A 13607-nucleotide genomic window follows, 5' to 3' on the forward strand; every position below is an offset into this window, starting at 1 on the left:
CCCCGGAAAAATTTTGCGAAATAGGGTGTTTTAGGCTAAATTGAAAGTTTAATGAATTTACAAAAATGTATGGTTTGGCATAATCATTGCCTACAATCCTGACCTGAGTAATTTACCCCTTCGAGACTTTAGGGGTAAATTACTCATATTAAGTTTATCGAGAGGAAGTGAAAAATCTCTGGTTCAAATTTGGATTTGAAGCCATGTTTAATTTTTTCTGTTGAGGTCAATTTTTTGCGCAGAAAGCGTTCGATTTTAGGGGAAAAAATTTATGTTTGCTTTTAATTTTTACGGTGCCGACGGCACCTGAAATCGACGAAATCTGCAGGGGTGCATCGTGGAGTAGGTGGTGTCCTGCACTCCCCCCCCCCCCCCCCCCCCCCCTCGACTTAATAGAAAAAACCTAGACATGCAACCTGCAACCCGAAGGTGATTGCAGCCCTTACGGAAGACTATACGGTCTTCATGCTCCTCTAATTAAAGGATACATAACGATAACTTGTAAACCCCAGAAGTTTCCAGTATCGTCATAAATCGATATACTTACTAGGCTTGGTGTCACTTGGCCATGACAAAAGCTGGTAGCTCATTAAGACCCGTATTTAATGATAATTTGGACAGCGAAATAGTTTTATCTTCGAAAAGTATATATTACATACATCATAAAAACGATTACCAAAATAGAAACCTGCAATTATATCTAAGAGGAGGAGGTTATCTATTTTTGGAGTAATTAAACTGCGAATAGTAGCTCACGGTACTAAAATTGCCATACATTTTTCATAAAAGATTTAAAACAGTTTAAACCAGTTAAAAACTACAAAAAAAAACCAGAAAAATGTACACAGCACCAAAGCTTCTTAATATTTACCGAGCCTCACGACACCAATAAATAACGGAATTAAGGTTGAAATAACAAGCACTATACTGTAGTTATAGTCATTTAATTTTAACAAGCATGATTCAATGCTTGAGATACATTACTCACCTAACACCTTCATGACGTACCTATGTTACAGCTATTGTTGTATTAATCGTGTTGTTTGATGAAAACTTCTTAGATGTATTAAATAAATAAATTTTATAAAATTTCATCGTTATAGTTGAGCTCGTTTCAGTTCTACTTGGTAAATATTGTACACAATAGAATTAGAAGTAAGAATGGGTAAGTACGCTAAACTGGACAACACATCAAAGCAGCTGAGTGATCACCAGCATGACATGACGCAAATTACACCTTTAATAGTGGACCTGGTTTTAAGATTATTATATTTTTATTAGATTGCCCGGAAACAGCCATTATTTTCTAGGGAACTGCGTCTTGAAGTTTGATTAATTTCTTAGACAGTAGACATTCATTTTAGAAAGATATGCACGGGCAGTGGGCACCATGCCAATCAAAGGTTAAGCATTTCTGCGACAATAAGTCTCGCACCCGTGGGCACTATGACCTAGAAGATTAAAAAATTTGGTTCCCTTGGAAAAGGCTCGGTTTTAAAGGGAAGAGCCAGTCAGATTCAAGACTGAATAAGGTAATATCACGTGATGCCCAAATAAGGTAATATCACGTGATGCCCAAATAAGGTAATATCACGTGATGCCCAAATAAGGTAATATCATGTGATGCCCAAATAAGGTAATATCATGTGATGCCCAAATAAGGTAATATCATGTGATGCCCAAATAAGGTAATATCATGTGATGCCCAAATAAAGTAATATCATGTCATTCCCAAATAAGGTAATATCACGTGATGCCCAAATAAGGTAATATCATGTGATGCCCAAATAAGGTAATATCACGTGATGCCCAAATAAGGTAATATCATGTGATGCCCAAATAAGGTAATATCATGTGATGCCCAAATAAGGTAATATCACGTGATGCCCAAATAAGGTAATATCATGTGATGCCCAAATAAGGTAATATCACGTGACGCCCAAATAAGGTAATAATCACGTCCAAAGTAGTTATATAACACCTCATAACACCAGACATATATAAAGAGCGATTATTTACATAGTCACTTTAAAGACACCTCGTAATCCTGGTAAATTGTATTGCCAGTGTACGGTTAGTAGTTGTGCTGACAAACTATATTTATACTATATATTATACATTAAACGAGTAGCATACTTATATAATATATATATTATATTACACCTCCTACAGCTAGAGCTGTTCTATATTTATGGTAGAGAGGGTAACAAAAATAGCCGGTACTTAATACTTGTGGGTTGTGACAAGAGTTGTACAATACCTTCTGACGCACCCCTCTCCCGCTCTCCCTCTCTCCCTCTCTCTTCTTCCTTTCTCTTTATAGTGTTAGAAAATATTGTACCCATCTTTTCAACACTAGCAGTATTTCTCTTTTAAGGAGGTGGTTTTATGTGCTATAAATTGAGAGAGAGAGAGAGCTATACAGTTAGATATATTATATATATTATATATAATATAAGTAAGTGATATATTAAACAAGGAACTGAAACCGAGGGGTTCCGTTCAGGCCCTTCACACTTTGTTTCTGTCTAGTTCTAATGTACCGTCACAATAGTGACTTTTATATATATAATATAAGTGGAGATAAAATAGATGAGAAAACAGAGAGCGTTTTATATTTTTATGAGATACAGTGTATTTTTTAGCGTTGTGGAGCCACATTTTCTAATTCATTTGCGGTAGTGATAATTATTCTTACTGTGGGTGTATATATAGCGACAGGTTCTTGCAAGTTACAACGTGTTACCAATTTGAACGAGAGCATATATAAATTTGTATATCTAGAATAAACGAGCCGGTGACATGATTCATGTCACCGACTCGTTTATTCTAGATATACAAATATTGCACGTTCATGTCACATGAACGTGCAATTAGTTTGATTATCTAAAGATTCCAAAATTGATATCAATTTAAGGAATTATTCGATTAGCTGACCTGATTTTCGAAAATAAGGCAGATAAGTGCAAATAAATTATATTTAAAATGCAAAGTTGATAAAATACAAAGTTGATGACTACAAATAGACTAATGACTACAATTTTACCGATGACAAACTTACTCTTAACTAGTACAAATTAATTCTTTAAACCACACCGAAAAAAATCATTACAAATATATACACATTATACATGTACAAGAACGTGTTAATTTTCCATTAAAAACCTACCATATGTACAGCCTCCGGATAGATGGCCTCGGTAATAACGCCTCTCTGATGAGTCACAAAGTCAACCAGCTCATTCAGGGCAGCACGCTTGATCTCCTTCCACTTCAGGTCACTAAGAGGGTCCACTGCGAAGTCGAATATTGTACAACACTGCCGTAACTTCTGGATAAACAGCTCCTCCCGCTCCACACCTGATCCTGCATCTGAGGAAATGTTCCAAGTTAAATATACTATTTTCAAATAATCGCTGGGTAGATTATGTGATATAAATAGCAATTTTAAGGACATGCCCACTTTAATCCAGACGATATGGATCGTTAACAATCCTAACCTTTCTCACAAATGAGGTTTATTTTAAATACATATATACCACAGATTACCAGACCTATCTACCAAAGTTCTGATAATATCTTTACTTCCCAGAATTGCTATGGTTATGAGACTGCTAGCGCTTGATCGTCTAAACACGCTATTTAAGTAATATCGTCTCGCAGTTCAAAGGGTTACTTAGTATCACAGTAACTTTTGTCGGCCAAAACTATTACAAAGAGTGGACACTACACTCCTCGCTTAGCTCTATAGACTATAACACTACAATTTCGAGGTTCTGGTAATAAAAGTATAATACTTTCTTTTGATATAGGGAACACCCTGCCCTGCAACTATAGCTGTGGTTTAAGGAACACCCCACCCTGCAACTAGAGCTGTGGTTTAGGGAACACCCCACCCTTCAACTAGAGCTGTGGTTTAGGGAACATCCCACCCTGCAACTAGAACTGTGGTTTAGGGTACATCCCACCCTGCAACTAGAACTGTGGTTTAGGGAACATCCCACCCTTCAACTAGAGCTGTGGTTTAGGGAACACCCCACCCTGCAACTAGATCTGACATGGACCACTCAGTTACAAATCCCAGTCAGGTGGCACAGTTACATTCCCTCTCAGCTCTGTAACTTCTCAGCAAGGAATGTAACTGAGTACACTCTGGAATGCGCGGAGATACAGACCCAGCTCTCTCTCTCTCTCTCTCTCTCCCTCTCTCTCTCTCTCTCTCCCTCTTTCTCTCTCTCTCTCTCTCTCTCTCTCTGTTTGCAGGTTTGGACCGGGGAACAGTTACCGAGAGGGAACAGTAGACAGGCTTCACTGCAAATATATCCCCCACATATCCCCTGCTGACGTAATTCATACCGTGTGGAATTTGCTGCGCTCAGAGAACTAGTAGTAGTAGTTGGCAATTTTAGTTGTACGGAGTGTATGTTATATATATATATATATCTTTATAATATCTTGTGTCAGATGAGTTTTGTGTTTAACATATGAAAACACAGGGCCCCCGGGCCCTCTCAAATGAATAAGGGGTTGTACTCTATGTGGGAGAAAGTTGCGTTTAGCCAGGTGGCTTAACTGAGTTGAGCATTATAAGTGGGTATTAGACGAATGGTACGTCATTGGCAGTTTGGTTAAGCATATACAAAATGGAGCGTGTTAAAATGGAGCGTGTTAAAATGGAGCGTGTTAAAATGGAGTGTTATCAAGTGGGGAGTTAAGTGACTGTTATAATAATGATTATGTGACACTTACTAAATGATTATAGAACATGTTTCACAATTCTTGTGCCTAAGCTGATGTGATTTAACTCGATAGCTAAAAAGCTATCCTGTCGACGTAAACCGAGCTCCAAAAATTAACAAATCATCAGAACGAATAAAGGTAAGCTGTGCGTCATGTGTTGACTGTTATATTATGTTGAATGTAATATGTTGAATGTAAGATATTGAATGTAATATGTTGAATGTAATATGTTGAATGTAATATTTTGAATGTAATATGTTAACTGTAATATGTTGACTGTAATATGTTGAATATGTTGACTGCACCTTTGAGAAGGGGAAGCTTCTGAAGCTCTCTGTCCTGACTGACACGGAAGCGAGATGAGTGGTTCTTGTTATCCTTCTTCTTCCCGAGGGGTGTTATCTTTACCTTGTTGAACAGTGCGGCCGTGGGGGGTCCAGAGTTCTTTTTCTGAAACGAAACGAGGCGTACAAAAAACGGAGGGAACATTTCTGAAAAAGCAGCATCTACGCTAGCTCTAGGTAAACACGAGTTTTGCGTTTTTGTAGTAATTAATGCATTAAATGATGACAGGTAGCAGAGAGAATGTATAAATAAAGGATCAGATATCCAATCGGTTGGCGTGTTGTAAAGTAATTTTATTGTTGTTTGAAAACTTGTTGAAGTAAACAGGAAAACCATGCATGGCTAATACTTAAGGAAATAATGAAATAAATTAATACAGTGAAAGTATCTGAATGATGGATTGACTAATTCAAGCAGCCAATATAATGGTATGTTCTATATTTTTAGAGAGAGAAATTTAAGCTCTAATGAAATTAGAGAATTAAATTAGCTCTAATAACACTACTTCATTCGTCATCACACTTAATTTCATCCTTACACTTCATTTCATACTGATTCTGTGAGTCACATAGCACAGTGACGCACTGGATAATTAAAATTGGAAATTTTTCAGAGATTCATTGTGCACAAACGTGACCAAACTAAATGTGCAGTACATGTCCAGTCACGAGGTTATCACGTGACAAGCTTGCTATCCATCAGTTGTCAAATAGGAAAAGCCGATTTGTATGTAATTTATTCGGTATAGCAGAAGCCTGTGATTCTACATAATGTACCGAAATATTTTTTAATTAAAAGAATTGCTCAGATTTTTTAAACGTTGTATCAACTAACTTTAGAGAAACCATGTAAATACTCTGTGAAATAACAAAATTAATTTCTGGCACAGGGCAGCAGAATTACTTACATCATCACCGTCCTTTTTGCCACTTCCCTGGGTGAATGTACTCGTTAAACTATACAAATAACTGCATTCAAAGCGGCAACACAAATACAAAACATTATAAAATATGAAAATATGCCAATTCACTGGGGGAAATGATTTTAAAATATAACATACAGTGACAAAGTAAAAGAATTTATGGGATTTATGGGACAAAATAATCGAATCTGTGGAGAATTAAACATACCTTGTCCTTCTTGGTAGTTTTAGGCATTCTAGGGGTTCTGCTTAAGTTATCTGTTTCTTTTCATTCCCCCTTCATCCTAGATAAGAGTTATTGATTAATTTATTCAAATTGAGAGAATACTGAAGTATAAACAGCTTAACCAGTTATTGTTATTAAGTAATCAAGACTCACACCATGGAATGTTTCCTTGGGACAATCATATCTTATGATCAGCACAGACAGTTTTGGCATTACCTTTCCTGCAGTTAATTAAAGAATCTTGCACAAAACTGGTTTTTCGTTAAAAGTGGTAGCATGGCACCCCTGGAATGGGAATTCAATAACATCACCGACCAATTATACAGGCAGCCTTAACGATTCCCATGATGTTTAACGAGGTGGTTAACGGGGTCACCTTATCACGTGATTAGGTAAGCCAATCAACTGATCACATGTAATGAATAACCTCGTTATGTTTGTTATCTCGGTCATCTAAGAAGTGGTGGTAGTAAGTCATACCCTGTACAATACAGACACTTCATGACAAAATCGATACCGGGTTACAAAGCCATCTGAGGTTTCTCCACCAGCATCTAACTCAATTCTTGGCAAATTACAAAAATCGTGCTTGGTTTTATGGTTCAGCAGCAGAAAAAGTGATAAGCTAAACACAGACCTCACACAAAGCCTCTTGTCATGCTGGTTAAATGGGAGCCAAACTAACAGTTACTATCTCTGATCTGAGATTTTTCCATACACCAATTTGCTTATCCAGATACAATTGGCTATGCCGTGCATGATAACTTTATTTGCTATGTTAATTTTAACATTTCGGTTCAATTTAAATTACAATCAAAGTTCTACAAGACAATAAATATTTATAATAATACAGTTTCACGTTTGTTTGATATTATATCAAAGTGATAGCTGATTCAGGTACAGCATAATCATATTGACCAATCATGATGTAGATGATGCATCCTTTACAGCATCATCTAAAGTTTCTTAAATGATTGACTTGAATATTTACCAAAAAATTCCTGTTTAAATTTGACTTTATTTATTTATATATTAGAGTCAACTGTCAAGTTATTATATTATGTTACAATTCAAAGATGTTATTGGAATTAAAAGAAGTTGACAAACACACAAATCATACCATTAACAGCCTTACAACTGACGAACCTGCTGCTGCATAACTCATGGATACAGTCACCATGTTCAAAATGTCATCAAAAAGCTATTCACAAAAAAGCATCGCAATCACAAGGAGAGAGAGAACTTCTAAAACATATTGGTTGCAAGATAAATAAATCCAGATCAAAACTTTGTTTTCGAGTTACTGTGAAAATCAGCTGTTTGTTAAATCATGTTACCAGTCAATACTCGATATACCGTTTCCTTCTTTATTTGAAGGATCTCCTAAATTTCAACTTGTTGCACTCACTATATAATTATGACCTTCAAAGTCACAACGAGAACTATGACCATTTCAAACCACTTCATTGATTGAAATAAATTTTCGTGCACATACAGAATGAATGGTTAATAATTTAATATATATGTAGACCAAGGTCTGTGCACGGGATGCTTCCTGGAAGAATCCAGTTCTTTTAGCGGGGCACCCTACCTAAAGCCAAATTGAGATATAATAATCATATTCCTAAGAAATAATCAGAAATCGAATACCAATCAAATAATATGATATATATGAGTAGTAACCATATTTACTATGCAAAATGCCCCAACCACATAGTGTAAATTTATATAGAATTCAAATTCCATATCATCATTAAACCTCAATACCTAGTCAATATAATAGCCCAAGCAAAATTAAATAACTTCTTATATACCTTACTGTCATACTACAAATTAATTAAACATTTGAAATCTGTTGACCAGAGAATAAATTTCTAAGCCTAATGCAAGTGAAATAATTTAGATGCAATAATGAATGCCTAATGTGAGTATCATTTGTCAATGTCCTTGTAAAAAAGTCTGTACAAGAGATATGAGTAACTAATATAGAAGAAAAAACAGGAAGTTGTCGTCTGTTGTAGAATAAATAAAATATCTAGAATATAAATTAGAATATAAAATAACATTCAGTCAATGTGTCGTCAATAAACTGTACAATTATCAAATGTTAAAACTGGGTGATACAGTCACCAAAAAAAAATACTAAGTATGATAAGTTAATAAATTAAATGTGGTCTATAAAACTACCACTAAGTATAATAGGTCAATAAATTAAAAGTGGTTTATAAAACTACCACTGTGGGACTTCATGGACACCAAATAAAACATCTTGCATATCACTTGCTGTGTTTAAAGGGGACACTGAATCACCATCAATCAATTATTATGTTATGCTTAACACACATATCGTGCCATAACAACTAATCACACTGCTCTGAGCACCAATGAACAAAAAGAAAGGATACAAACAGAATTGTCAACTTCATGAAGGCAATACAATATATACACAAGCAACAACAATTTTAAGTGAGGAAATCATAACTTTACACTGAAGAGAGTCTTGCTACATCATTGTCCTGAGTTACCTCCTGAAACAAATTAATTCAATAAAATCAAGTCCAACATTTAAAAAAAATTGATATCAATGCATCTTGTTTTCTTTTCTTTAAGTGTATACTGAGCTTCAGCCCACATGATAGTTATTGGTGTATTACATAACCTGTCATTGAACCTGCCCTTGTAAGCCAAATTTACTTCAAGAACCTAACCAAGCTAAATGGTTTGTCTAAAAACTGAATTGTTCAGTGTACACTCAGTTATTATATTTACTGATTATTATATTTATTGAAATAAACATATAATATCCATTACTCCAGGAGTGATGACAGGATACATAAAAAAGTGTACACTCAGTTACTTAGAATGTGTGACATCCTTTAAGCAATCCTTTGAAAGACCAGAGCGAGGATTTAAAATGACCATGTTCTACAGGGGTGCCTGTGCCAAAAGATCAAGAATCTTAGGATACTCCTTCAGAACATCTACAATGTAGTGTACTGTAAAACAAGGGCGGTCGAACTATTCGATGACCCTGTAGAGGAATCTACGAACTTTACAAATTACAAATTAAATTATTTACAATGATGGTTCTGCTCTTCACTCTCTATTATTCCCCTTTTTTTTGATCTGCATATACTTTTGTTCAGTGATGTCAAGTAGTGACCGAAATTATTGGATGCTATGGTGAGCCTTGTTCCATTTTTGTGGTTGGAAGTCTCGCAATAATTGCATCCTTTTCAAAGAGAAGGTTAGGACCCTTAAGCTTAGTGTTAAGCTTAGTGTTAATGTTGTTACATGGTGTTTGTTGATAAAATGTAGAAAGTTTTCTTTTTACTAATGCACTCCTTCAGAACCAATTTTAAAAACGGAAACTTGACTAATGTTCATGTTCCCTTTACATTTTAGACATTTGCCTCTACATGATCCAAGATCTTTAGACGAGGCTCCCTTCTAACTTTAACCAATAAGCAGCCAACATCGTAACGATGTTAATTTTGATCGCATGTAAACTCTGTCCGAAGTTAGTTTGCATGTCAGTGATAGTAAGAGACATGCATTTTACCTTTTTAAATTTGAACGATCTGTTCCTATCACCAAATCGTAAACAAACTTGTTTTAAGGTTAGACCAAGGTTGGCTTCATCTTAGTACTCCTATTCTGATCTTGCGATTCTGACCATGACTTTTGCATGATAAGGAAACAAACCTCCAATAGCTCGGTCAATGGCATGCATGGTGCAATCTCATTATGGGATGGGTATATGAAATTATCATATCCGGTGTTCGATTAAGTAGCGGCTATCGTCAATATTGTATACTGAATCATATACACGAATCATAAAATATTTTCGTCAACACTATACTCCGTATTCTCACATCTTCACACCAAAAAATCCTTCAATATTCGAAATGCTTATTGAAGATGGTTCGAATTTTTTTAAATATGTTTCAAATACAATATTTTTGATCATTTTTTGTGTAGCATCAACAAATTTTTGTGACTGTAATGTAATATAATCACAGTGTGTTAACTTTGCATGACCAATGATGCAGGCTATATAGTTATTAAATTATAATTTTATTGTACAGCGTATAGTGCAGTGCTTTTTTCCTGATCTTGTCACAAGGATTTTTTAACTAATTAATTATTAATATATAAAAATTAAATTTGATCTGAGTTTTTGTAATGTTACTTTTTATTGTATCACGTTGTGACCCCCACAGTCGTTTCACTATGGTGGGGGAGCCGCGCACTTCGTGCGCGGCGGGTATAACGTTCACATAGCCATGTGTATACGCGTACTGCGTGACGCGCTACTGCAAGTGAGAGGGCTCTGGTTAAAGCAAGGTATAACGTATGACAAAGTTTTTGGAAGGCTTCGACACGCCGCGTGAACAATTATTTTTGCAATTATTTCGTTGCTATGCTTCGCAGAGCAACGATCTCGAAGGGTTGACATCATTAATCAATGTATAAAGTTTTATTAATCCACTTTTTAGTTAAGGACACATTTTAATTTTATAATCAGTAATTTGGCAATATTTTATATATCTTGTTAACAATTCATGCTACAAACACAAATTAGAAAATTCAATACTTTACTGGGCCGCGCTCAGCCTGTCATAATTCCGCCGAATCTCATATGATTATGAACGTGAACATAAATATAATAGCTTGCGGTCCCCAGGTAATTAATACTTTGATAAATTTTTAATGGCTAGCTGAAGGGAGCTCAGTTGGTAAATTTGTTTGCTTGTTGATCGCGAGGTCAAAGCTAAGGTACCATGTTTAATAATACGTGCGTGCGCGGCTTGAGCCGCGCCGCATAACAATTTATGCGTTTAGGGGCTGGAGTACGCGTGTTTACAGATTAATGAATTGTTGCATTGTAAATATTTAAAGTTGACGATATATTATGATTTAATAGTAAATTTTTCAAAGCTGGCTTTGGACTTAGGTAAAATTATAATTTATTTATTTTAAAGAAAAACCACGGATAGTTTTAAATTTACATAGTCGTATAACTATAATCAAGTTAATCCTGTTTTCAAGAATGCGCGGCTTTGGCGGCCAATTATTGACTTGTACATAAAATTGAATTTTAAATAGAAATGTGAATGTATTAAAATTTGAAACTTTCAAAACAGAGGCTTATAAATATTATTATATTATGATTGTAAAATAAAGGATAAAATTTTAAATTTGTTTCACTAAAATTTGTTCCCAGATGAGCTACAAATCATGGGGTGAGTGTCGTTGACGCTCATTTAAGGATTCCAAGCTAGTGATCTATGCAGTTGTAAGTTTACAACATACCAAGACGCGCGCCGAGTTGGACTCGTCGACGGTCTTAATATTTGAAGCAACTATTTTTCGAATATCACCTGTTAAGAGTATCGCCCGTTAATCTATGATATAATAATGATATCTTGATAATACAATGCTTTTTGGATTTATTTGAAATTTTTTAAAATAAAATTGTAGTTATTAATTTGATTTTGATTCTTTTGATACTTTTTGGTTACAACCCTAAATCTTCCAAGACATGGGTGATAGTCAAGCCTGAGCACGAAGAGAAGGCAAGAAACTTGTTCCCAGATGTCAATGTGACAAGTATTGGTCGACGATATCTGGGCAGCTTTATCGGAACTAATGAAGGAAAAGGGGCTTTCATCGAAGAAAAAGTTCAAGAATGGTGTCGTGATCTTAAACAATTAAGTGATATAGCATCAAGAGAACCTCAAATAGCATTATTATTAAATCTAAAATAGCTAATAATTTAATAAATTATTAACAGGCCCCTTAACGTGGGCAATAATATACGCTTTATAAATTATATAAACAAATTGCAGTCTATTTTTCCAATGTTGTTAAGTGTCTCTTTAGATCTGTTTTGGTGTTTTGTGGGAGTTCCCACATTTGTTGGTTGAGAATGCTCAACATAACATACATGATGCTTGACTGCTTTATTGACCCGGACAGGCACCGGGGGCAGACATCCCAACACCAGTGCGTTGGGACATAGTGTTGGTCTGCTTCAGGACGTGTTAAATCCTAGAGAAGCCGCCATCCCCTCTACTGCTTTAGCTCAGCGGCAGCATGAGCCCTGGTTTCCTGCCACATTGGTACCTCTGAAAGTACAGAAAAGTGGTGGATTTCGGGGTCCAGGATCCTCCCTCTTTAATCTTTACGGTGGTGTTATTTCTCTGAGATGTTTGCAGAGTCTTTATTTTATGATCTTTCTAGTTTAGTTGGATAAATCCTGGAGAGCATCATTTTGTCCCCAAAGAAATTCGACTCTTCTAATGAATGCTTTTTGTGTGCTGCTTTTTGTTAACACTTCATCTAGATAGGAATGTGAGTCAGCCCCACCCAGCTCTTCTTTTAGCTGCAGGTAACTGGTGTCTTGCACCTCCAGACACAATAGGAGCTGGTGTACAGGAGAATCATCAAAGCTGTTGCAGAAACGACAGGCCTCACCACTGTCACCACCCATGATCTTTTGGATATTCGCAAAGAGTGGTGAGCTGCCATGAATGTAGTCCATTATTCGGCTGTCCAGATTTTTACTCGTGTTGTGCCCGAATAAGAAGTTGTTTTTGTCTAGGAGCAGCCCACTGTTTTTGATCTTTGTGATCACACCAAGTATCTTGGTCTCCTTGTTGTTACTGACAGTTCTGCATTGCAGATTTGTTTCGATGCTGTCAATCCAGATCTTATTTTTGTAGCTCATTATGTCTGCCTGAGTGTAATAGGCCAGATCCTTGAAATGTTGCTGCGTTAGGTCTATCATTCTGGTTCCGTGTGACTTATTTTCTTTCCAAAGGAAGTACTTTTTCAGTGACATTGTTAAGACATGAAAGCTTGGTATTCTGCTTTCGTCAACTTGGTAGAGTGTAGCTGAGAGATTGTCACCTTGTGTGAGTACTTTGCACATGAATTTAACCGAAAGAGCTTCGAGTTGCACATCCAGTGGTGGGAGGTGGAGAGCAAGTTCGGTTAATTCCCTTTGTGGATTCAGGACTGATCCAGATATTTTTAGAATGATTTTATTCCAGAAGCTTTTAAATTGATTGAGACACTTGTGAAGCCAAATAGGTGCTGCGTAGAACAGTTTAGTGAGGACCATTGTTTTAAGGAGGAGAGTGATGCTGTAAACGTTTAGACCGTAGTTGCGGTTAGTTGATTTTGTTATTAATCCCCACTTTCTTTTGCATTCTTTAAGTTTTTGAGACGCATGTTTCTTGAAATTGAGGTCTTCATCTACTATTACCCCAAGGACCTTTGTGCTTTGGACGTAGTTGATGCTTTTCCCATTAATACATAATTCTGCAGGTTTCTGTTCTTCAGTATAAGCTGCAGTTTTCAAGATTA

General features: G+C 35.9%; 1 protein-coding gene across 3 annotated transcripts in view; it reads right to left on the reverse strand.

Annotated features, from left to right (window-relative positions):
• The window catches only part of LOC134818943 (serine/threonine-protein phosphatase 2A 56 kDa regulatory subunit gamma isoform-like), a 79581-nt gene that overhangs the window by 16374 nt on the left and 49600 nt on the right, over positions 1 to 13607 (reverse strand). The window contains exons 2-5 of one of the 3 annotated variants that reach the window (XM_063828676.1): positions 6216 to 6291; positions 5993 to 6019; positions 5046 to 5190; positions 3170 to 3372 (exon numbers count right to left, since the gene is read on the reverse strand). In XM_063828676.1, the coding sequence (XP_063684746.1) occupies positions 3170 to 3372; positions 5046 to 5190; positions 5993 to 6019; positions 6216 to 6242 (402 nt within the window). In that variant the 5' untranslated portion in view covers positions 6243 to 6291. Of the gene's footprint in view, positions 1 to 3169; positions 3373 to 5045; positions 5191 to 5992; positions 6020 to 6215; positions 6294 to 13607 lie in introns of all 3 variants that reach the window. The other 2 variants (XM_063828677.1, XM_063828678.1) reach the window with 2 other exon arrangements.

This window comes from Bolinopsis microptera, chromosome 7, assembly GCF_026151205.1.
Source record: "Bolinopsis microptera isolate Bmic1 chromosome 7, MBARI_Bmic_1.0, whole genome shotgun sequence".
Taxonomy (NCBI): Eukaryota; Metazoa; Ctenophora; class Tentaculata; order Lobata; family Bolinopsidae; genus Bolinopsis; species Bolinopsis microptera.